The sequence below is a fragment of the Bactrocera tryoni genome, chromosome 4, assembly GCF_016617805.1.
Source record: "Bactrocera tryoni isolate S06 chromosome 4, CSIRO_BtryS06_freeze2, whole genome shotgun sequence".
NCBI classification, from domain to species: Eukaryota; Metazoa; Arthropoda; class Insecta; order Diptera; family Tephritidae; genus Bactrocera; species Bactrocera tryoni.
In genome coordinates, this window is record NC_052502.1 from 37,759,677 (window position 1) to 37,782,215 (window position 22,539).

At 35.8% G+C, this 22,539-nt stretch overlaps 3 protein-coding genes across 3 annotated transcripts in view; 2 read left to right on the plus strand and 1 right to left on the minus strand.

Moving 5' to 3' along the window:
• The first annotated feature begins 927 nt into the window (after positions 1-927).
• LOC120775924 (exosome complex component RRP45) lies at positions 928-2,686 on the plus strand. Its single transcript, XM_040106329.1, has 5 exons — positions 928-1,105; positions 1,190-1,562; positions 1,619-2,203; positions 2,279-2,506; positions 2,562-2,686. The coding sequence occupies exons 1-5, from the start codon at positions 1,040-1,042 to the stop codon at positions 2,603-2,605; spliced, it is 1,296 nt and encodes a 431-aa protein (XP_039962263.1). The 5' UTR covers positions 928-1,039; the 3' UTR covers positions 2,606-2,686.
• A 106-nt stretch (positions 2,687-2,792) lies between these two features.
• On the minus strand, positions 2,793-4,058 carry LOC120775734 (histone deacetylase complex subunit SAP30 homolog). Its single transcript, XM_040106052.1, has 2 exons — positions 3,300-4,058; positions 2,793-3,205 (listed from the first exon to the last, which is right to left on the minus strand). Exons 1-2 carry the CDS (start codon positions 3,696-3,698, stop codon positions 3,077-3,079), a joined length of 528 nt encoding a protein of 175 aa, XP_039961986.1. The 5' UTR covers positions 3,699-4,058; the 3' UTR covers positions 2,793-3,076.
• A 400-nt stretch (positions 4,059-4,458) lies between these two features.
• LOC120774373 (plastin-3) overlaps positions 4,459-22,539 on the plus strand; it is a 35,404-nt gene continuing 17,323 nt past the window's right edge. Inside the window, exon 1 of the mRNA XM_040103969.1 lies at positions 4,459-5,071. Coding sequence (XP_039959903.1) covers positions 4,997-5,071 — 75 coding nt within the window. The 5' untranslated portion in view covers positions 4,459-4,996. The remainder of the gene's footprint in view (positions 5,072-22,539) is intronic.

A 22,539-nucleotide genomic window follows, 5' to 3' on the forward strand; every position in this document is an offset into this window, starting at 1 on the left:
ATTAAGAGAATTGAGAGAGAGGAGAGTCATGCAAGAACTCATTACATGCAGTATATAGGTTTCGTATGTCGAGGTCGATTCTGGATAAGTAGGAATTCGCCCTGCTACAGTATCCCGAACAAAATTGGACGAGCCATTCTCTAGTTTCGGTAGCCAACTCGAACTCTTTTGTTTTTGTGGGTGGTCGAACTCCAATTAACTTGTGAAGGTATAGTTAGTGAAGGTATTAATAGCCAAAGTAGTCTAGGAATGTTCATTTGATGCTCCTGCAATGATTATTTCTACGAATGGGCTGTTATTTTACGAAATGCAGTTTTCTATTTATTATTATTTTTCCACTTGTTTCGAAGCCAGTACTATCAGCTGCTGCAGTCGTTTTGGGGGATAGACATCTGCCAACTGTATGGATTATTATAATGGGTAGTGCAGGGAAAATGTCTCTCAGTAAATGCTGTGAACCGGATTCAGTTAGCTTTCTTAAAATTAGCAAAGGTACGGTTGTCCACAGAAACAATGATGGGGGGTTTCTCAATTAGAATATATGTATATGGAAAGTTATAAAAACCATTAAAAAAGACTATTTATCAAACCATCAGTTGCAGTGTATGTACATATATGTATGTCAAGCTGCCATGAATATTTAAAAAAGAAAAGCTGATTGTCAACAATTAAACAAAAAAATCTCAAAGCTTAAATGTTTATAAGTCTTCGAGATAACAATTTATCCCCTGCGAATTCCCAATCATCGATAATGATATAATCTCTATCAAGTACAGCATTTCAAATTAATTTCCTACAAGTAATGTGTTTCGAGTCTCGAACATCGATTCTCGTTGATGTTTTCTTTCATTTTACTGTCATTCCGAATTGTTTTCGTTTGATTTTCTTTTCATTTCGTTCGTAAATACCACCAACCTTAACCTCACAGTTCGCACCATAAACAGAAAAGTGCAGAAAACGCAAGCACCGACAAAATATTGGTCGTTAAAATATAATTTTAATTTTCTATTAAATAAAATCGGAATTTTAAGAACGTAAAATGAGGGAGACGCCACTTTCTACCATTGAGCGTAATTTTATTACGCAGGCGGTCAAACAAAATTTGGTGAGTGGCCGAATGAAAGCGGCAAACACGCGGTACAATGAAATCTGTTTTCTCCTGTTTAATTTTCCTTATTATGCTTTGTAGCGCCTAGATGGTCGCAAAAATGATGAATTTCGTAAGGTAACAATCAATTTCGGTGCAGATTGGGGCAGTGCACTCGTTGCGCTCGGCGAAACCAAGGTGCTGGCGCAAGTATCTTGTGAGCTGGGTGTCCCAAAATCCACACGCCCCAACGAGGGCATAATTTATATAAATGTCGAATTGGGGCAGATGGCGGCGCCGCATTTCGAGTCCGGACGTAACTCCGAGTTAAATGTGCAAATTAGTCGCACTTTAGAGCGTACATTCAAAGATTCACGTTGTGTAGATTTAGAATCGCTTTGCGTTACCTCAGAGGAACGCGTGTGGCTGCTGCGTATAGACTTGAATGTTTTAAATCATGAAGGCAATTTAATTGGTATGTACATTTTTATCTCCAAATAGTACAAAATTTTAATAAATTATTTCTTTTAGATTGCTGTTCAATAGCAGCACTAAGCGCGCTATTACACTTCAAACGGCCGGACGTTAGCATTATTGATAATGATGTGCATATACACTCCGCAGCTGAAAAGGAACCAATACCTATGGTGTTGCATCACTACCCAGTTTGTGTCAGCTATTGTCTGTTCGATGATGGACATTTGGCTGTGGCCGATCCCAGCGCATCGGAGGAACGTACCGCAGATTCTGCGCTAGTGTTTGGTTTGAATTCATTCCGTGAATTGTGTTGTTTGAATTTAGGTGGCACAACTCTTACAAGTTCCACACTCTTGTTGCAATGTGCCACACGTGCAGCGCGACGTGCCAAGTTTGTAGTTGACTATGTGAAGGAAACGCTAGAGTTGGATAAAAATGCAAGAGAAGATAATAAAAACACCGGTTTCACAGAGTGTGTGCGTCTCAATCAGATTACAGCTTTGGCGGAAAATCGTTTGTCGTTGCGTCTACGTAACTTCAAAATGCAAGAAACAAGCGAGTTAAAGGAAGACAATGAAATGGAAACAAGTGGAAATGAAGATGAGAGTGAGGAAGAAGACTCAGATGGCCAAAAGAACGGTGACCAATAAACAACTTTTTGTGTGTTTAAATTTAATATGTAAAAATGCTAATGGTAAATTCAATATTCCACAGTCGTTGCCATTGATTCCAAATCGGCTCTGTTAGAATCCAATCAGGCTAACATCAAATGGGTACCGGATGATGATGACGCTGAGAGTAATGTTGAAAGCATGTGCTCGGAGAACGTCGCCGAGGAGGGCGATGAAAGCGAACGCAGCCTCTCACAACAAGTGGAAAAACAAATGCGTAAATTTTCCAAAAAGGAGTCAAAACGTCAATTAAGCAGGAAACATTTACAACGTAAGTTTTATATAAATTATATGATCAATTTTATATTACATTATTTCCACTGTAGATGATGCCAGCGATTCGGAGGAAGAAGCAAAAGTAATTTTGTGAAGAAATGGAATTTTTCATACATCTCTTTTTAGCATATTATGAACTGATTTTAATAAATATGCCTAGGCATGCAAAACAGAACACCAGCTTTATTAATTTCAGATGTTCAGTATGAAACCGACAAATTATCGCACCGCAACCTTCACCCCTCAACACATATGTACGTTTTCTACTATTTAAATATTGCAAAAATCGAACAATGACTTTATTCAACAGAGTTGTGTAGTTGGCTATTTTACATTTCTATAAACATACCTATACATAATATAACTGCACATTATTTTTTTCTTTTTCAATTAAAGTCAACATGAACACGATTACACCATATAAGCAATATTCACTTAGCTCTAAATACATATACATAAGGAAGCTTAAGAAGCTGGGGGCTTTTTGCTTCAGACATTAGCGCACTCAAAATGTTATAGAGTAATAGCAACCAACCAATAAGCTAAAGACTTATCAGCGCTTCAATCAGGTTGTATCATTGCCAATGCCATTCTTTTGATCCAGCTTATTTGAATTCGATTTAACCATGTACACGAAATATGTGATGGTTTCCTTCTCTTTGATCGGTATCGTTTTGAAATGCTTCATGATGGTCTGAAAATTAAAAAAATATATATATTTATAAAACTATAACTTTGAAATGCCGAAAACAAGTAAACTAACACATATACAACAGTTGTATACTTACGTCTGCTAACTGTTGTCGCTTCATACCAGGTCTCGTCTGCACTTTATAGTGACGTTTGTATCGTCGCAATGTATTCACTTGCAGTTGATAAAGGTCCGGCATAACAACATCTGGTGTTTCATTGTCGGTTTCATTGCTATCCTCCTCAGATTCCTTACGTCGGCGTTTACTGCGTGCAGATTGTATTTGCGATTTGTGATATTCACAGATGTAAATGCGTTCCGCGGTGGGATCATTACGCAGTTTTAGACGTTTTTGTTGCACAGTTTTTTGTATACGTTTACTATATCTGGCATTACCAGCGGGATTACGGCAACGTTCGTCATCATCGATAAGACAACATGTACTGTGGCCATCACGAGAGTCCTCGTCTGCCGAACTGAACCCACCGTTATTCATGTTAACAGCTACTTAACAATAATAAACTAATTGTCTTTAAAGTTGAAATTTTCTTTAAGAGTTTTGATATTTATTGATTGTTATTGAATTTTCAAGCTTTTACACAATGTAATTTTCATATAAATCAATTCCACAATTACGTAGTAGCAAAACTTTCACACTTCACTCCTCCGATACGCATCAAACGCGTTCAATGTTTTCTTCATGAAAGTCACGTAGGCTTTTTTATATATATTTATTTTTTTCTGAACTATTGTTAACTATTCGTTTTTGCTTAGCTCAGTTTGCTCACAGTTGAATCTGGACAAACAAACATTTTTTTTGTAGAATTAACTTTACACAGAGGCATCACGAATGTAAAAGAACGATAATTACAATTGGAAACAATAAACTAAAGAAAGAGGAGACAAAGCGTATATCAAAAATTTAGTGTTGAGAAACGCAAAATTTTTACAAACGTCAACATACAGTCGGTTTGTACGAAATGTTCACACCCTTTTAAGAAGCAAATTCCTAGTAAAAGATGCAGTGTTGATATATATACAAATTAAAACTTTTATAGAATTGTAAGATTATTTTTAGAATTTTACTAATTATATTATAATGTTAATCATTAAACCGTACATTTTGAAAAAAATACTACTATTTTTAAATAGACAAGTAAACACTGAATTGAAGCCTCGAATCAACCCTGTATACTCAAAGTCTTGCTCAAAACGAAACTGAAAACTAAACGCCGATTACACTTTGCATTCTTTCGCAAGTGTTGAAGCAGAGTAGTCAATTTCATTTTAGTTCGCAAAATCGAATTGGAAAGGAACGCTAGAGAATTATAAAATACTTGTCCCGCCCGCCCTATAGCATAATTAAGAAAAAAGAAATAACTACATTTACACGTTGCATATGTTTTATTTGTGTTCTTTGGGTGAATTTAAAGTGATTGGGAATGTGCATTGCTGCATTGTGTTTCAGCAGTAACTAAAAGTTGAGGAAAATCGCAACGAAAGCACAAATATAATATATTAAATCTGAAATAAGTGGAAGAAATCGCGAATTACAAAGCCAGAATCCGAAAGTCGCGAGTGTTGTCCGTGTAGTTGTAAAGTGGCTGAAGGAACACACACATACACCAAAAAGCGGAAGAAAACGCCGCTGTTGCTGTTATTGTCGCAGTTGTCGCTGTCGTCGGCGAAGAAGTAGGAAAAAGTAAAAAAGCAGTTTAGCTCGTTGGTGCAAAGAATTCCACATTAAAATTGGTTCGCGAAAAAATTCATAAACAAATAACAAAAACACCAAAAATGTCGGTTTTAAATAAATTCACAAAAACCTTGTCGGCGGATGAAAAGGCAGAAATTTTGGAGAAATTTACAGAAGTAAGTAAACAATACAAAAAACATTGCTGCACCCCCCACACAGAATAGAATAGTTGATTGGTTATGTGTTTGTGGAATGCTAGCAGAATGTGAGGCGGTCGACGCTGACGTTGTCTGTACAGCGAAGTCGACGCGTCAGTGGCAGTCGCTACATTATTAATTGCACAAGTGCTGTTTTTTTACTGATTGTATGAGCAGAATAAAGTTACAAAATTATGTTTTAAAAAAATTGACGCCAAATTGGCATATCTCAAGTTGACGCACTTGATGAGTCATACTGCAGTCGCGTTGTAGGTAGTGGTTAAAAAGACGACTGATGCGCAAACTGAGGGCGAGGTCACCTAATGAGTGATGGGACGTAACGCCGCTGAACTGTGGAGCGTAGGTACAACGTGTACACAGGACAGAATACAAAGTCCTTCTGCCGGCATTACAATCAGACTGATTTAAAGGAGTGTCTTTATAGAAATAAAGTAATGTAATTTTAGACAGAAAAGAATTATAGTATATTCAAAGCTCAAAAGTGGATTATTAATAGTGCAATTTTGCACCCCCATGATGGAACTAGATTCACAACAAGGGTGGCTTCGATAAATGAATTCTTGCTAGCTTCTAAGTGTCCGACGTACATACATATATAAGCTCTTTCGACCGAGCTTGGGGAAATATTATTTTTAAAGCAAATCAGACTAAACGTCGGATTGTCGAGCTTTTTGTTTTATATAAATATACTGGTATTATTTTGAAGTGCAAATTGTGTGTGCAACAATGGAACACAAACGCAAAATTGTGGCATTAAAACCTCCGGTGCTCTTCTGTTACACGTTGCCGGCAACGCCTTTTGCTGTATTCGAGAACCCCACATAGTGTGGCTCTTCCTCCGCAAATTGATGTTTCTTAAGCTGTGTTGACTATCGAATGCGATGGATAACGTTGCTATGCATAACATTCATGCAATGCATTAACATATGTAAGTGTGCATGTCATATTATATGCCTATGGAACTGCTGCAATCGGATCGCATGTGAGTTGTCAAGTTCAATGGCGTAGCTACATAGAAGATACATTTATATGTATACAGATGCTTTATGTATAAGGAACCTACTTATGCACATAACTACATAGGTATATGCTATCAATACCAAAACGAAATCAATTTAAAGTTATGTACTCGTAATATTTGAAACAATACACTTGAAATTGTTCAAATGTGATTTGTGGCAAGTTGTACAGTAATATTCAAATCAGCATATTCAATCAACTTCCATACAAAAAAAAACAAAAATTACACATTTGCAATGATTTCCATTACTGACTGCATTTTCCATATTTACTGTACAGCTGCAAATTTTATTGCATCGCCAACGACGAACCTATAAAGGCGCGGGAGCAGTGTTGAAGGCACCGATTGTCATTCATTTGTTTATATATGTACATATGTACATATAGTATGTATGACCGTATGTACAATATCAAACTCAATAATAGTGCACACTTGGCTTGCTCTTGGGTGCTACGAGGGGGTGCTTTAGCTGACAAAGTGCTTGAGAGCTCGCGTTGTTCGTTCTCGGCGTTGCGGAGCAGTGAAAGCAATGTATGCATCCAAGTGCACCACTTCAAAGTGTTTTTATCCGGCTGCGTCACATTCAAATGTATTGAATGTTATTAAAGAATATATCAATGCACTTTTCTTATGGCGGCGCTTATGCCTTGAATAATAAATTTGCTTCCAGCAGGCATTTTTTTGAAACTCAGCGTATTGTTACATACTTCTTTACTTAATGCCTGTATTCACTTGCATTCCAACAGCAAGCGTACTATAAATGCCTCATGATCCGATTAATTGACTTGAGTCGCCAAGTATTTGCCAGTGCCTCCTATCAAGTCGCCTGTTTGGACTCAATACTTGTTTCGTTCGTTTTTTTTCTTAATTCCTTTGTTCACTTTATTGTGTGTTTATGCCTGCCATTAAAACGCATACGCGCAAAGTAATAAACTGTTAAGCAACCAGTCAAGGTCTTTCCCAAGTAATTTACAACAATCGCATTTCTTTATGATAAATTCCACGGAGTGTGGATACTGTACAAAGTATTGTTAAACTTGTAAAAGACATGTTTATAAACATACATACATACATAAAAGTACACATGTACTTATGGTTAAATTTTCAAATTCGAACAGAATGCAAACAATGTGCCTACATTCATGCTCACATACAAAGTTACATGTACAAAAGTTGTTTGGGACAGGGGAACAATGTCAGCTGCACCCATCCAAGCAGCAATCACGTTTTATAAGTATGCACCATCTTAAGCACAAATGTTTGTTCATATACATATGTGTGCGTAACTGTTATCTAGCAGCTGTGTGCGATATCTGAATATCAGTTGCACTTTTATCGCCATTTGCAGCATGTGATATGTTATCCGCCCGTACGCCCTACCGGCAGCCTCGTGTCAATCAGATGGCCAACAGTCCATTTCACACCATACGCTAAACCTTTGCGCTTATATTTTCCTATCGCTGTTTTGTAAAACTAACTATTTTCACTGAGATCGCTGTCATTACTCAGCTAAAACACTTCAGCTGTCAGTTTTACGGCTTCAAACAATTGTTTTATGTGGATATGCAAATAACCGTCGAGAATCGCTTATCACCTTTTGACGTTTATCTGCCGCTACGCGAACAAAACTATTATTTAATGTATGCCCTGTAGGATCACTATTTCATTAGCGTTTCTGATACATTTGTTTGAACCTTAATTTAAATTATTTAAATATTTGTATGTATGTGTATCAAAAAAAGAATCATATTATATAAATTTTTTTTTAAACTAGTTATTGTTATCAAAAAAGTAAAAAGAATTTTTCGTAGTGTCTATTTGGCAACGTGTTGCTCCCTGGGTTTCTTTTTTACTTTGTGTATTTTGTGCATAAATAGAATAATGTCGTTAAAATCATGTGCTTGATATGGGTCAGCCCAAAACACCTGACTGACTGCTTTGATTAGCCGTAAGAAAAGTACGTCTGCACTTATAAGTAGATTAGATAAATACTATGCAATATGGGATTTATAATAGTCGAGTTCAAAGTTCAGAATTACAAATTTTAATTAGTTTTACCAACAATATTCAGATATTCCGAATGAGTATTAAAGGATTTTACTACATTTTAAATTAATTAACAGCAATATCACGACTTAACCGATTAATACTTGAGTTACTGCAGATCCTTAATCTATACCGTTATTGCGTTGGCTATTTACAGCTATTAGACCTTTTGATGTTTTATCTGTCTCGGCTCATTTTTGGAGCGTCATTCACTAGATTGTTGGGCAGTTTTCAACGTCATATTCATAAATCCAAGTCTCGTCATCAGTACGTGGAGCCGTTGTTGTAGCGACAGAATTATGCCGAGTTGACAGTCCTTGGCCGGATAAAAATCCAGGTCCGTAGACCAGATTGTCGTGGAAACAGTCAGTGAAATCCTCAGGTATGTTGTCAGACATCTCTTTTGCGGCCTCTATTCGACGTCGTTTTTGCAAAAGATTCAGATCTTTTGGTTCCCTTTTAGAATTGACACGCTCCATACCCAAAACATTAACCAAAATGTGCTGAGTCGATCCATAAGAGATGTTAAGATTTTATAGTAAGACTTACCGATATAAACCGGGTTAGAGCTTTTCAAGGAATGCTTCCAATGTTATCAATGAACCACTACAACAACAACGGCAGTCGGAATAACCCTCCTTATCTAAGTTTTATCTTTTATTATTTTATTTATAGATTTTACTGACTTTTTTCACTGAAATGATGATAATTTTTCTTTAGGTTTTGCGAAAAAAAACCCTTTTATGCTAAAGAAAGTTACTCAACGTACTATATTTACATATGAATATGTTTGTATATTTTGAGTCATGCAACTTCCATTGACGATTATTATATGCGTGCAGATTGAAGTTACTGCGGTGTTGGGCCGCTGAATAATCAATACTTCCATATATTTTTAGTGTAATTCTGCGAAAATATTCATTATTGCTCCAACTGCACAAACGTCCGACCGCAAGTAAATCGCATTTATAGACACCAAAATTGTTGACGTTGACTTTCGTGAAGAAATTATGATGTGACACCACAAAACGCGGAAGATTTTCCTGATATGCGCATATACATACATACATACACCAATGGCAAGCGATTTGCAAAGTCTGCTCAAAGTTAAAAACTAGTACTTCGTTCGGCACTACGACTTGTATTGCGTGAATGTGCTGAATTTTGCTGGCATTATTTGGCATAAATGACTTCATGCGTGCAGCGTTGCGATGAGTTTGATGAACTCCAGCAAGCGGACGCGACAGTTTTTCGAACGTCTACAAAATGCTAACTAACCAAATATTCATAAAAGTAAAAATAATAATAAATAATTATTATCGCTGTGCTGGCATAGCTAAGCTCAGGTTGCCTTAATAGTTTCCTTTAGTTTGGCGCTGGTGACATTTTGTCTATCTGCCGCGTCGCCGCTTTGCTACTCATATAGACGCTTGTCAATATGCCATTGTAAGTGTGGGTGTGTGTAAACAATTTTATTGTTGTGACGGTGACGGCTTTACTACATACGTGCTTACTTATGTATTTGAATATATAATAATTTTATATATTGTACTTATGTATATTTAAAAGTAGTTAGATTTATTGCATTTTTTCCTCTAAACCGCAGCTACTGTGTGTTGTTCGCGGTATCTTTTTATTATTATTTATTTTTTTTTTATTTTTGCGTGACACGCGGTTAACCGCAAAAGAGAGCAACACTCTTATGAGCGTCGGTGGGAGGTTGCTTCAATTGTGCAAATTGTTGGAAAATATCATTTTTATTTACTTGTATATGTATGTGTCCATGTTGCAAGCGAGCGTTTTAAGTGCGTAATGTTCGAATGTGTTGCTCGCGGAATTCAGGCCACTTAATGCGCGCTCGAGTAAAAGTGATTGGAGAAACTCGACAAGACAAAAAGTATTAGTTGACAACTATAAATCGTTGTTAATGTGTGCACTCACACACAGACACATGAGCAAGTTAAAATGGCTTTCCGGAAACTATGACTCACTAAAAGCCGAAATGTAACCACTCGCACTGTTTATACATATGTACATACATATAACGGAGTATATTTTTATAAATGGTAGAAAGTAAAATTGATTCATAAAATTATCTGTTTTATATAACCTCACATGAAATTTTGAGAAATAAAAAATGTGACCATGGTAAGCCCACTTCACTTCCAATAGCTTTAATGCCCATAACTCAGAAACTACTGAAGCTTTAACAACATAAGCTTCATGACTCAAAATATTTATATAAAAATAGTTCGTTGAGTAACTTTCGTAAGGAATGGAGTTTCCGCAATGCTTTCGGTTTTGGGAAAATAATATTACAGTAGAGGCCCGCTAATCCGGATCAATTAAAACCGGCCCCTATCCGGAATATAAGGAAATCCGGATTACCAAAGACATATTAGAACTATGTATTATGAAAAAATATTTATAAATTTCCGTTTGTTTATTATAATAAATAATACACATGTTCCAAAAAAAACAAAAAAACTTAAACCAATAAAGCATAAAAGCGAATGTAGTGAATAATAAACATGTGATCCGGATTAGAGAATACGGATAGAGAATGTCGGTCCGGATTACAAGGGACATAATAGAAATTTTGAGTTTTTTAACCCTCTCCGGATTACAGTGGAATCCGGATTAGGCCATGTCCGGATTAGCGGGCCTCTATCGTCATTATCATTTCTTTTCGACCTTGCTTTATATAGCGTGAAAATTAGTGAAATTGCTTAATAAAAAGTGCGATAAGTCTCGAACGGTAAAAGTGTAAAGATTGTGTGGAATCTTAACACTTGAATAGAGTAACAAATTGGTGTGTGGACCTAGCACCGCCACTTTTAGGTGCAATATCATACCTCAGCAATCACTCGACAACTTTGTTATAGTACTTAAGGGGGTATTCTGGTGTAGAAGCATGAATTTCAGGTAATTTTTAAAGTGTCTTAAAAATAAGGTAATTAATATTTTTACTATCCATTTTTTTTATTAGTTATTTGTTAATTTTGGAAGAGTACAGAAAAAATTAAAAACTAAAAAAAGTAAAAAATTTCAAAAATTATGAGCTGACGAAGTGGGGGGTCTCTAAAAATTTCCACGTGACCATACCCATGATTTCAACACTCCTAGTTATCTGAAACCAAAAAAAAAAGATTATTAATCTAGAATAATGTCGCAATGGCCGGAACTACGGAAAAGGGGTAAACAATTTTTTTCACAAAATGGCGACTGCCTGAAAAAAAGTTTTTTTGGATCACTTTTTCTAACTATTTCGAATTTTTTAAAAATAATAAAAATAAAAATTTAGAGATGGGGCTAGTTCCAACTATAGACAAGCCTAAAGAAGACTATAAAAATTTCAAGTAAATCGGTCCAGTAGAACCTGAGAAATCGTGGGTATCGTTCCGAAAAAGTCAGTTTTGAGAAAAACGCGTTTATAGTTTCGCGTAATGTCTTTTGTTCGATTAGTTCCGGCCGAACCAGTTTGGTTGCCGGGTCAGAAAAATGCCTATATCTCCGAAAATAATTTGAATTTTGAAAAATCCTCTTGTACACATATTCTTGAATAGTTAAGCTTTGAAAATAAAAAAAAAAATCCATTTTTTTTAATTTCTAGACCAGAATACCCCCTTAACATTCCTCTAACATTATTATTTGGCAATTCGAAAGTGATCGCAATCGGACTTCACCCACGCCTACTTTCTATATACATATAACACCACTTTAGATTAAATGAGATAACTTCGTTTTGAATTGATAATTGATCGAAATATGGCTCTGTTTTTTTTTATGTGCCAACTATACATTAAAATTATCGAAATCGGACTAGAGATTTTTAAATCCCCTTAAAAACGAGTTAAATTGGTTCAATGTTCTCCTAGTTTCCAAATATCTTTGATGTCCGAACCATTGTTTAAATATACAAAGTATACATATATCGGCGACTATCATAATTTGTATAATACTATCACTGCAAGTCCCATATTACTTAGTATAATAATTTTCGACTTTCCGCTTGATTTTATACCATCTGATCAAATTGGTCCCGCACAGATGATGATGGATTTTAAAAGTAATCTTTATTGTAGGCAATACATTTGCCTTCGTCCCGTCACCTGTAATAATGCGTTTGATGTGTAGTATATCCTCAGCTACGTTTTCAAGCATCTCTTTTCTGACATCTACTCCATATCATTCTTTTTAGTAAAATATTCAGATCTTTTGGTACGAGAGACTAGCATTGACACGCTTCATACCCAAAAAATTAATAAAAATGTGTTGAATCTATCGATAGGAGATGCTGAGGTCCTGTGTTATCTATCTGATGCCAACACGATAATTTTCAAGCTCTGTTTGTTTAACGTTTTTCATGTAATCGGCTTGAGCCTATATCGATAGTTTTCGATGACTTCACGACCTTTACGGAATGATTTATACCAGTCAAATACTTATGTTCGTTATAAAGTAGACTCCCTAAGCATTTCTGTGACTGATGATTGTTAAGGCTTAGTAAAAATGGCGCGTTATACGATAGAACAACGTGTTCTTCTCACTGTTTTGTATGGACTTTGTGCTGGAGGCATAATTGGACCTTACTTTTATGCAGAGTCTTCTCTTCGTTACTGGCGTAGACACCGCCTACGTGATTTTAGCCGAGTTAAGCCCTTAAATCGTTATGTTTAGTGGGTTTGCCATTTTTGTCATCAAAAGGGGCGTCTCTCATCCGAGGGGGTTTGTACTTTTTCATGGGGGGCGGTTTTTACATTTCGGGTCCCAAACCCAGCGCACAACCCTCTGGAGGCGGTGTTTCGCCTTTAAACGGATGTTCTTTGCCTACCCAGAGGATACTTGGTCTAGGACCGAAAGTCGTAAGCTACTTGAGCCATATTTAAAAGAATCGTTTCTGCCCACTCCCAACTGAATGGCAATCAAAGAACTTTCCTCACTTACGTGAATTTCTACACATGACTCCATCCTCTAGAAAATTTCGATAACCGAGTGCGCATGCGTATGGAAATCCGCGGAGGCCATTTGCCCGATGAGTTAGTCCAAAAATAACCCTATCATATCTGCTTTATGATTCAATAAAAAAGTTTCAATCGAAAGATTAAAAACTGAGAATGACCCTCATCGCTGAATAAAATTTGGCTCGAAAACGTCGTATCTTCTTGGAAGTTTTCAAGAGCCTATATAGAGGGAATGGGAAGGGATGTCGCTTAGGAAAGTCGAGCAACTTCAGTTCTTACACAAGCTGTATTTTATACGATTTCAAATTAAGTTCTCGACGTAAAATGCGCCAAGTCGTTCCATACGTTCGTTCGAGTTGCTGCGAACGGCGCCGAATCGACTCTCCACCCTCTCCGTGTATACTCTCAGCCACGATTGCTATATTTTCTTCACTGCGTTCTGGACGTGGTTTATTTGGTCAAATATTTTCCAATAATAAATGCTGGGTCTCAAGATGAGACATGAGTACGCTCGGCAGGCCGATTATGTTGACCATAAGTTGAGCGAAGCGCATGAAACACATTTTTTACGGAAAGTGAATTTTCGTAATAAAGTTAACCAATTTGTAAACGTTGTGCAGACGTAAGTAAGTCTTTCCATGATGGAATGCCAAACAATACTGAACAAAAACAACATGCAAGCTTGACACGACTCACGCGTGATCTGCCGAAAAAAAGCTATTAAAAAAGTACCTCTACTTAGATCACCCGTATTTGATAAATGTATGTTTTTTCATCTTTTTGATCTCCAACGATTTGTAGGCCCAACTGATTACGAAAGTTTAGCATTTGAAAGTTTCCGTGATTGACACAAATGACATGTTGAAAGACTTAAGCAAAACATATTGCAGATTATTTTTTCTTAGCGTGCAAAAATTGCCTTGCGAAGGATATGCAAATGCAAAACTATTTACTTCCTTCTTCAACTAATTTATGTCACTCGCTTTTTCCTGTCACGCCAACATAATTTTGCATTGTCGCTGTGTCATACTCCCTGGCTGCCATTGTGCCCATGTCGTCATGTTTGACCCCATTGTGTACTAGTCGTTGTTTAGCAAATTGCTCAACGCTGTAAACACAAAATACAAAACATTTTCGTTTAGTGCTCTTTTCACACTTTTTCCGCTGCCGCTATGCGCGCAGTCGCGTTTCGCTTGTCGCGTGCTGGATTCTTAACGTGCTTTGCCACCACACACATACATATGTACATGTGTACGGATGTGTTTACGTACATTTGTATGCCTAACAGTGCAGTTCTCTAGCTTTCGGTTGCTGCCTCATTCAAGCGCGACCATTTGGCTTTCAGCGCAATTACCGAACAACGCAACGCAACGCAACGCAACACAATATGCCACATTATTGGCCCGCAAACGGTCGCACGAAGAGGTGATAATGAGTACAAAAACAAAAACAAGTGAGTGAATAAAAACGGCAAACGCTTTATTCACGCCTAGTTCAACTTGTGGGAGCCCTTTGCTCGGGGACCTTCGCAACACGTGTAAATATGTACATATGCATGTATGTGTGTGTGTGTGTGTGTTTGCGCGATGGTGTGACCAGCGCTTGTTAACATTTCATCCCAGTTGTTATTTACTTGTTTTTTTGTTTTTGTTGCTTACTGCCACATTCAGTTGAAGAATTTGTTACCTACTGTCAATTGGATTTTTGTGTCACTGGAATTGGCACTAACATAAAGTTGTATGTTTGTTTTTGTTGTCTCTGTTGTCTCCGCTGAACTTGTGTAATCACCCGCCGCGCGTCAAATGCAAATTGTTTGTGACCGCACTGCTGTGTCGTTACGCCTGCGCGCTGGGAACGTGATGCGCCTGTCAACTGCGTGCGCGCAAGTTCAGCGAGGAGTGGCGTTTTAATTCGCTTGCCAGTAGATTTAATGTTTGTTAGTTTGTGTGCGTGTATGTGTGCGCTGGGAATTGCAAACGTCGCAATGCAAACTAGTTGGCTGCCAAAGCACGCCTGCTTCCCACCTACCTACCTAGTATTTCAGACTACTTTGTTGTTTGCATGTATGTATGTGTGTGTGTGTACGTGCCTTACTCAACAGCTTTGTAGCTGACTTATGTGATATTCACTTGCGGCGTCGCATTTTAAAATTTGCTCCATTTTCCCATTTGTCATTTGTCATTTCGACTTTCGGTTTCATTTCGAAGTTGTTTGTAAACATTCAAGTTTATTTCGAATTCACTTTTTTCTGTCAATTTGCCCTAGTTTTATGAGCTTTTTACATATTCCTGGTATTGTATTCGGCACATATCGCTCGAATTACGTTAGAAGTTCTCGCTCGGTGTTGTAAGCCATTGAGTAACCTGCCGTGTTTCAAGGTTAATTGTTTCACGCAACTTCTAACGTATTCAGAATCGTATTTAATTACGTTTGCTTATTCATGCATGTGTTTCAATTTGCCCCAGTAATTTCGATTGCCATAATTTCAATAAAAATTTATGATTCTTTTTTGTTGTTGTGTTTGTAATTAAATTTTGCTTTATCTTATCAGAAATGAGTTTTGGTTTCAAATCTTTCAATTATGCAGCACTACAACGCTGTGGTTTTGTGTGCTTTACACATCAACGGCTTTGGAGCTCCTATTGTATTGTACCCGCCGTTGCCAGTTGTTATTGTAACGGTCTAGATAGCCGCTAGGATGGTAAGGTTAAGATAAGTTGTCAACGAGGTCATCCAACGGTAGGCCCAGGAAACGTGCTGTTTCGAAGGGGTTGGACCATAGGTAGAGTGTGTCAAATGTGTAGAGTTAGCTGAGCATGCAAAGAGGTAGTTAATGTCATGCGGGAGCTCGTTACACGCTGGACATACATATGTATAATATGTCAGGGTCGATTCTGGAGAAGTAGGAGTTTAACCTGCTACAGTACCCAGAACGAACCTGCGCAAGGGGCACTCGCAATTCTCGCGGCAACCCGAACCATTCGTCTTCAATGGGTGGTGGTTTGACTCCGAGTACGCCATGCACTGAGAGGGAGTCGGTGAAGGCGTTTATGGCTCTACTGTGAATGGCGTTCAGTGTATGCCTAAAGTTTGTTGCGTCCGAAGTCTAGTCGGCGTTGAGAAACGACCTCTTGCTGCTCCTAGGAGACGATTCCGATGCAAGCACGTGACTGCAGGGATGATTTTTATGAAAGCACCCTACCAGAAACTGCTTGGAGAGGAGTTCATAATGTTCCTTAACGGGAGCAGGCGGACCTTACTGTGCAGTTGTTCAATGGGTGACATCAAGAGGCATCCCTTTGTAGTCCGGAGTGCAGTGTTTTGACATGTCTGCAGCTTCCACGTCTACGTTTCACTGCCTCCAGGCGATCATAGTATTGGTGCGGCGTAATTAAGGACTGTAGTCAAGGACCTTGTATGTTGCCAACAAAGTTTCTTTCTCTTTTCTCCATGTGCTGCCTGCTAGCGATTTGAGGATTCCGGCTGTAATTTGGTATTAAGCATTGTGTGGGATACCTTACGTAGTCATGTGAGGAGCACAGGCTGTCGAATGTTACACCTAAAGTCTTGGGGCTATTGATAGTCGAAATTTTAACGTCATCGACTGCAATATTAAGGTTAAGTCTGTACTCATTCGTTCAGTTAATGAATATGCGAGGAAGCGATAAAGGTATGAGAGATAACGAGTTAAAACGGTGCGGTTCCACCGAAGTTATAAGATTCTTCACATATACAAAAAATGCAAAGACGTTCCGATAAATAGTAAAAAACCGATAATTTGTCAGTACTTTCCTAGTATAGTTTTCAAGAACCTTTTAGCTCGGTACACTTGACCTAGCATGGAGGTCTGCAAAGTAGCGGCTACTACTTAAATTTTTCTCGGTCGAGTGCCTTTTTGAGTAAGTTGACTAATAATAATATAACTTTTTAAAATTGGCGTCAAATTGTGCCTTAAATAGATAGGGTCTTGTGAACTTTTGCCCCTTTTCAGGGAAGCCAATGTAGATCACACTTTGTGAGTCCCAAATGGCAGTCTCCGCTTTCCAAAGAGCATGTTTACCCGATGAAGTCCACAGTTTCGATTGTTCCTTGATTTCTTGTCTCTACCAGTTGGTCCATGTTTTGCCAACAGTTACGAAATCCGCTAACGGTTCACGCGGTTCAAACTTTTTCTTGTTATTAAAAACGATTTTTGATTCTTTTACCGAAACGAAGTCTTAAGTGAAAGTTAAACCGAAATCGTCAATAATCGTTGAGAAGCTTAAAGTTTTATTTTTCAAGAATCCTAAAGCTTGGCTTTATATAACAAGAAAGCGAAGACTACAAATATTCTCAATATGAACTTTATAGAAAATAATTATTTTAAAAATAAACTCTCAAAACGAGCAGCTAAATTTGAGGTTATGTATTTATACACCACTTTTTTAAATTAAAGTAAATTACTTTTGTCAGCGAATTCACCTTCCGCCGAAATCAAAACCAAACAAAAACAAATTGCATGACTTGGCGACAATCGAAAACGGTTTGACCTGATTTTTGTCTTCTTGTGCCAAAGCGCTTTCCAGCACTCACTCATTAATGTTATAGCAAAGGCTCTTAAGCCGTTCACATTTACGAACGCATTAACCAAAGAATTCCAGTCGTAATTCGGAATTCGTTCGACATGTAAAGTGGGCTGAATCATTAACAATAAACTCGAAAGGCACACAAAGCAAAAACAAAATCAAAAACACAAAAAAATATAAATTAAAAAAGCACCGAGGTGGCAAATATCTTCAACGTATTGTAAACAAATTAGTGTTTTTCTTGCGCGCACACACCCGAACGTACACGCGAGGTGATACGACAGCAAATATGGGCAAAGAAAAATGCGAAACTCGTTGGCAGCGCGGCAAAGACCGACCGAGTCGGACTCAAGACAAAAGCTTACACACAAAACAGAATAGCGGCAAATTCTTAACGAAAGAAGTTAGCATGCATATAGTTAACGCAGCGCCAAAGCAGTTAGAAGTGGAATGTATGAGTAGCTGGAGCATATGTACATGTGTATATGGGGAAAGTGATGTCACGCCTGTTGGCAAGCCCCGACTGGAGCAGCGCCGTTCTTTCTTGCTTTCTTTCTTATTTCTGTCACTGATTGCACAAATCAGCGAAACCTAAACAAAAACGTTGGGTTAATAAATCAAGGTAAACCGAGACACGACGCTGGTTACCAACAACAGTGCTAAGGTAAAACCGAGGTGATTGCATTGCAAGCCAAGCAAAAACGACAAAGACGAAGACAAAGGCGGCAGTAATGAAGTTGGTAAGTCATTGCGACGTGCGCGCAAGTCATGCAGCAACGTTGCGAAAAAGCATGAAGTTACAGAAAAATTAAACAAAAATTTATTATAAAAGAAAAAAATTAAAATCAAATTAAATAATGTATTAATTTAATTAAAAAGGCCTAAAGTAATGCAAAAACATAAATTGAAATTAGGAAAATGAAAAAACTTAAAGAAATAAAATATAAAAAAATAATATATACTATATGTATGTACATATATATGTATGTTTGTATATAATATATAAAAAAATCATATGTTTCATATTATTTAAATTATTATTATTTAATGGTAAGACTTTAAAGTATTACTATAAAAAAATTAAAATAAATTGAAAAATAATGGAAAACAAAATTAAATAAAATGAAAAAATTAAAATCAAAAAAGTAGGTAAAAACAAAAATGAAATTTAAAAAACATTAAATTACTATTAAAAAATTATATAAAATGCATTAAAAAGCATAAGTTTCTTATTATTTCAATTTAAAATAGTAATAAAAAAATTCAAATAAAATAAACAAATAAATTAAAATCGCAAAATAAATTTATTTTTATAAAAAGGCTTAAAGTAGTTATAAAAATAAATTGAAAACAAACGATAAAACTGAAATAAATATAAAAATTAAATAAATATTAAAAAGTATAAATGTGTACACATATAATATTATAAAAAATATATATTAAATAAAAAGGCTATAAGCAAATAAAAAACAATAAACTAAAATCAAATAATGAATTAATTTAAATAAGAAGGCCAACAAAAAAAACTGAAATAAAAAAATTACATTTAATTAAAATAATAAAAATATTGTAAATAATATGCAATAATAGTAAATAGTATTTAATAAATAAAAAAGTCATTAAAAAAAATTAATTAATTAATTTGAATAAAAAAGGATAAAGTAATATAAAAAACTAAATTGAAAGCAAAACGATAAAACTGAAATAAAAGAATATATAAAAAATTAAAAAAATAAAACTATATAAATAAAATGCAATAAAAAAGCAGAAAATATCTACAAAAAATTAATTAACAAAAAAAATTATAATAAAATAATACAAAAAAATTATAATAAATAATATTAAAATATTATTAAAATAAATAATATCAAATAAATCTATTAAATTAATTAAAAATTAATATTATATCAAATTAATTTAAAAACCAAAAAAATGTGTAATAAAAAATTATAATAAATGAAATAAAAGTTATTATCAGCCACACTTTTCGCAAACCCAGGAATTTTACATACAACAAGTTTAAAAATAAATGACGATAAAGGTTCATGAGTTTATCTTGTGAACGCTCAGGGGTTTACATACATACCTACATAAGTATGTTTATATATTGCTTTCTTTTATCTGTATTATAATATATTTTATGTTTTCCTTATTTTTTGTGCTTTTTCTCAATTCCCTGATAACAATGTATGACGCAGCATGAAAGCGCGATTTTTTTTCTTGCGCCTGCGCGACATTTATCACTTGCAATTAGTGAGTGTCAGCGTAATATTTCTTTTGCACATTTGCTGTGATTAGCAGTGAGTACCATATCGGCAAGAATATGCCTATATACACTAATACATACATACACAAATGCGGAACGGTAGTAAATGTTTAGTAGGAGCAAAGTGCACATAAATTATATAAAACACAAGTTTTCTCTGTTTATGAATAGCTCCGTCGTCTGACTATGCGGAATTGCTACTGCACAGTGGGTGAAACTTAAGATCTGGTATAACAAACGATTTGAAAAGCCTTAAAACAGTCATATTATTACCAAATTGAAAGCGGAAGGTTAAGAACTGACTTTAGAAGGAGCTCAAAAAGTAGGGTTCATTATTGACAGTAGAAGCAAATGAGAGTTTCCTTGTCCGTCAGTCTACTCTTGTATAGTTGGACACTTCACGTAAGCTTATTGCTAGATTTTCTGGTCCAATGGCTTCAGTAAGGCTTCTTTTAATCTGGGGTAAGTCTTTGTAGGCCCAGAATTCTCAGTAAATCATTTCCTACTATTTCTCTTTCTCGACTAGACGACACAAAAGCCTGACAACGTAGCAGAGGACATTCATCAAATACATCACCACAGGTGAAGAGACGTGGTTTGAGAATATAATGTCGAAATAAGCCAACAATACAGACAATAGCATTACAAAAATGAGGCGAAACGGAAAAAACCAAAATTCCCTAAAGCCCAACCCAGCCGAGGTCTATAACAACTGTTCGAGCAATCTGAAACCAAAATGAAAATTTTTTTAATCTAGAATAATGTCTGATTGTACGGTAAAGTTGGAAAATATTTATTCACGAAATAGTGTCTGAGCCTTGGGGTTATGGATGAGAAAACATGGGTACCGTTTTCAAAAAGACAGTTTCGAGAAAAACGCGTTGAAAGTTTCAGTCTCGAGCGATCTCCGAAAATAATTTTGAAAAATCTTATTTTTCAGACTTGAATACCCCCCCAACTCTACAGCTTTTGCGATATTTATGTACGTAAACATGATTGATTATCAGGTTGAATTAACTGGTTTTGATATTAGTCATCGTAGTAGATTTGTGATGAGATCACGACGTTTATTTGATATACATACATACATATGGTTACCTAAAATGCAAAATAATGTAACATCACTTTTCATAAGTTTACAGGCAAAGGAAAACGTTATAATGGAAACAACTCATATTGACAAAATTTGAGTTTTGGTTATGAAGTGGTTATATATTGGTTATTATACACACATATTGAAAAAAAATTGAGTTTTGGTTATGAAGTGGTTATATGTTGGTTATTATATCGGACAACGATTTTTGATTTTTTTTTTGATGATACATTGTTTTGCATTTTAGGTGACGATATGTAAGTATAATGGTTACTTTCGTATGGAGTTATGGAATAAATAATGTTTGAAATTGTTTAAGTTCGATTCCCAAAGTTGAGAATAGTCACCATGCTTATCTAACCTAACTATAATTGAAAGGAAATTTTAGAATTTTCTACTAGAAAATCTGTTTTATATTCAAACCTAAAAACAATATCAAAAATACCAAAAAAATACAACAAGAAAAACCTTTTAACCCGAAAAATTTATTAAAAATAATTAGCATTAAAACTTAATTATAGTTTAAAATTATAAACTCGGACGGGGTTGGAACTCACGAAAAAACTAATTACAGTAAAATTTTTTATAATTATAATTTTGAAAACACACTCAAATTTGAGAAATTAAGTAAAATATTTACAAATAAAAAGTTTAATTTTCATTAGTCCGGCAACACTGTACGATGACGGAAAACATCTTCTTCTCCATTAGCGACACATAAATTCTAATTAATTTTTTCTAGACTAACTGCGTTGTCGCACATGTCTGCTAGTAAACATTAGACTTGTATAAAGGTCTAATTCATATACTTGTATATAATAATAAACACAGGCTGAAAAATTCACATACATACAGACATATGTATTTGTATAGAAATGTACTATGGCAGCTAAGCAAACAAATTTCCATTTGTTGATATATAACTTTGCACGCTTATGCAAAATCACAATGACTCATATACCTCGCCACTATTTATATTGCATATAGTATGTATGTTTGTATGTAAGTAAGTGGTGCCAGTTGTGATAAGTCAGACTTGCGCCTTGCCGGAACACAATGAATCAGTCGCTGCGGCTGCTGGCAAACTCGAGCTCACTTTCTGCCGCTTCTAAGAACAAAAACAAAAAAATATATAAATAAAAATGCACGCAAAAATCTGCATAACTGCATTAAAGCATGCATTCACGCATTTCTGCGATAAATAACACAAAAAGGGTTACCATGCAAACGAAAAAACAAAGATCACGAAAAGAAACTGTCAGCTTGTGAAGCTGACAAGAAAGGGCGTGGTGGTGATTTTTATGTGCACAGTTAATGCTAAAAAATTAAGCCACTACATATGCGTAGTGAAAAATTCATTTATCATGCTCACTCCTCTCGCTGGAATTTAGAATGCGTGGCTATGCGTGGGATGGCCGATCTTTGCGCGTTTTTTTCTCTCAACACGCTTATTTTCGCGCAGATTTCTTTA

Excerpts from the sequence above, each read along its gene's own strand:
- LOC120775924 (XM_040106329.1), top strand. The coding sequence starts at position 1,040 with ATGAGGGAGACGCCACTTTCTACCATTGAGCGTAATTTTATTACGCAG. Across the intron at positions 1,563-1,618 it reads TCATGAAGGCAATTTAATTG|ATTGCTGTTCAATAGCAGCA; the intron begins GTATGTACATTT and ends TATTTCTTTTAG. Across the intron at positions 2,204-2,278 it reads CTCAGATGGCCAAAAGAACG|TCGTTGCCATTGATTCCAAA; the intron begins GTGACCAATAAA and ends AATATTCCACAG.
- LOC120775734 (XM_040106052.1), bottom strand. The coding sequence starts at position 3,698 with ATGAATAACGGTGGGTTCAGTTCGGCAGACGAGGACTCTCGTGATGGC. Across the intron at positions 3,206-3,299 it reads AGCGACAACAGTTAGCAGAC|ACCATCATGAAGCATTTCAA; the intron begins GTAAGTATACAA and ends TTTAATTTTCAG.